Source organism: Pygoscelis adeliae, unplaced genomic scaffold, assembly GCF_000699105.1.
Source record: "Pygoscelis adeliae isolate BGI_AS28 unplaced genomic scaffold, ASM69910v1 Scaffold141, whole genome shotgun sequence".
In the NCBI taxonomy this organism is placed as follows: domain Eukaryota; kingdom Metazoa; phylum Chordata; class Aves; order Sphenisciformes; family Spheniscidae; genus Pygoscelis; species Pygoscelis adeliae.
In genome coordinates this window covers 5810226-5812754 of record NW_008824231.1, presented here as the reverse complement: position 1 = coordinate 5812754, position 2529 = coordinate 5810226, and the positions used below count along the sequence as shown (strand labels likewise).

Below are 2529 nucleotides of genomic sequence, written 5' to 3'. Positions count from 1 at the left end.
AAACATCAAAATGATGTGAGAAAATCTGACAGCAAAAGGAAACTAATGAATCACAGACTCATAGAATGGTTTGGGTTGGAAGGGACCTTTAAAAATCATCTAGTCCAACCCTCCTGCCATAGGCACGGACATCTTTCACTAGATCAGGTCGCTCAAAGCCCCATCCAACCCGTCCTTGAACACTTCCAGGGATGGGGCATGAAGGTTATGGACAGAATAAAATGAAGAGAATAGCAAAAGTTTCCAGTGAAAGTTCACAGAAATCATGTGAAGCCAGTGTAAATCAAAATCCAGTAAATGTCCTAAAGGTAAAGAACCAAAATATTTTCCTTAAACAATGACAATTCAGCATAATCACCGTTACCAATAAAGAACTGAGTATATCTGGCAGGTCATAAAAATGAAATTAGGAAGGACAACAGAAAACCCAGACAATATTTAACTGCTAACATTTAGACAAATAATGCAAGTAGTAAACATTTATATTTCTGGTGAATTTACAGGTATTTACAGTCACATGGCCTTGTTAGTGTAGAATTTTAGCAGACAAGTCATTACCAGCAGCGAGTTGGTCTTGTAGAAACTATTCGGTGCTGCTTTCCTTTCAGGACCCCCCCTATTCCTGCCATCTGTGGCTCTTTACCTCTCCTAGTCCTGAAGCAGTAGTAAGGAGGCAAGTCACTGCAAGGAAGCAAGTCTTTGGAGCACGTTTCTGTAAAGATGCAGGCCATGAATGCTGCGTGCATTTGGGGAAGTGGAAATGAGAAAGCAAGACAGTGGCAATAAACAGACATGGCAACTAGCTGACTAAGCATGAAAATATCCGGGGAAAACCAAAATGAGCATGGAGGTGAACAGTGCTGGAGATGAACTTCTGTCTCTTCTGAGAAAAGGAAGGCTTGGGAGAAGGGAGAATATTGTAGCATGAAAACCAGAAACTCCGTAACCAGAGAAGCACTTCAAATTATTTGTTTTAATGTCATGTCATAACAGACATGGATAACTCCTTTTGAGAGCATTCCTTTAACATCAGTTCCACTGATAGGTCTTACGAAGACATCTTCAATTCTTGCTACTTGCTGGTCAAACAGTTCTTTCCCCTGCAATATCAACAGTGTGAGACACTGCTGTTCAAGAAATACACGTAACAAGTATACTTTGATGTGTATCATTCTGTTGAACCTCCTGAATGTATGCCTCCAGGACATCTAAGTTTTAAAATGTTAGCTGTAATCACAATGCCGTAATTCTTTTAAAAAATGAAAAAATAAATATTTTCTCCTACATCTTAAAGGAATAAAAGGCACTCCCAAAGCAGTCTATCAGCCAGTAGTATTTTGCCAAGAATAACATAGAAAGTACACACCACATTGAATAAGGTTTATGTGAAGCCACTGCTTCTATAAAATTGCCCTGTATGATTTCTGATGTTAGCTTTCAGAACACTGAAATAATTTCAAAAAGTTATGCTTCTCTCCCCAAGAAGCTGTTCTTTTCAGTCTGAAAATATTTTGAAAGTAAAATAACAAAATAAACTATTTCATGGTGATCAGTTTTTGAAAAAAGATGTCTTTTCTGAAAAGCATGTTATACTTACAGAGCATAAACAAGCATGTAACTGCGCATTTCTCTATGAATCAAAAATACACTGATTCTACTCAGTCACGAGGACTACTCCTACGCTAATTTATTCTTTGTACCTTTCAACGCAGGTTTCTTTTCCGAGACTGCTATATATAATGCAAATTATACTAAGGGTTGGGTTTTTTTTTTCAATTAGCAATTGTCTTACTGAGCTGAATGGGTTCTGCCACAAAACCAGCATTTTACACAAAAAGCCAGGCAGCAATTAGGTGCTGACAGTTTCCTGGTCAGAACTAACTTGGGCTGGATTGTAACTTGCTATATGCAGGTTGGCCAGCCAGCCCCTGTAACCCAGGTCCATTTTAAATGTCCTCTCATTCACCCTGACAAAGTAACTAAAGGAAAATATTACAGGTAAAGAATGCCCCATTTTCCAAACATTTTCTAGCAAAAACAGGGTGTTTTCTCTAGCGTAGAGGATACTTTGAGGTCCCTGAATGTAATGTAAAGTGCTTTACAATGCCTTGGTTTCTTTGCTACTGGAAAATGGATGTTGTATCAGGATAGAAATTGGGCCAGAGCTTAATCCTGAAAATTGCAATGAATGTCTGAAGGGGAGATTGATGAAAAACAGCAAAAGGAAGACTATACTGTAGTCACTGAAGGTAAGTGAAGCTTGTCTTGTTCTCTGCTCTCCAAAACAGCGACCTACCCAACCTGCTTGTAGCCTGTGCCCAGAGTTGCGCTTCTTGGGACGGTGAAAGCGTGAGGACGGTGCACCTGCACAAGAGATGGGGGGAAAGGCATGAGAAGGCAGGAAGAAAGCCAGGCGGCGCGGAGATGCCAGATAGCGCAGGCCTGAGACGCGGGGAGACGGACGCGATGGGAGAGGGATGCGGGCACGGCGAGCGATGGGAGGGACGGGCCGGGACAGGCGGAGCGGAG

General features: G+C 41.1%; 1 protein-coding gene across 1 annotated transcript in view; it reads left to right on the top strand.

Annotated features, from left to right (window-relative positions):
- The first annotated feature begins 2188 nt into the window (after window positions 1–2188).
- The window catches only part of PGR (progesterone receptor), a 44041-nt gene continuing 43700 nt past the window's right edge, over window positions 2189–2529 (top strand). The window contains exon 1 of the mRNA XM_009334880.1: window positions 2189–2249. Coding sequence (XP_009333155.1) covers window positions 2189–2249 — 61 coding nt within the window. The remainder of the gene's footprint in view (window positions 2250–2529) is intronic.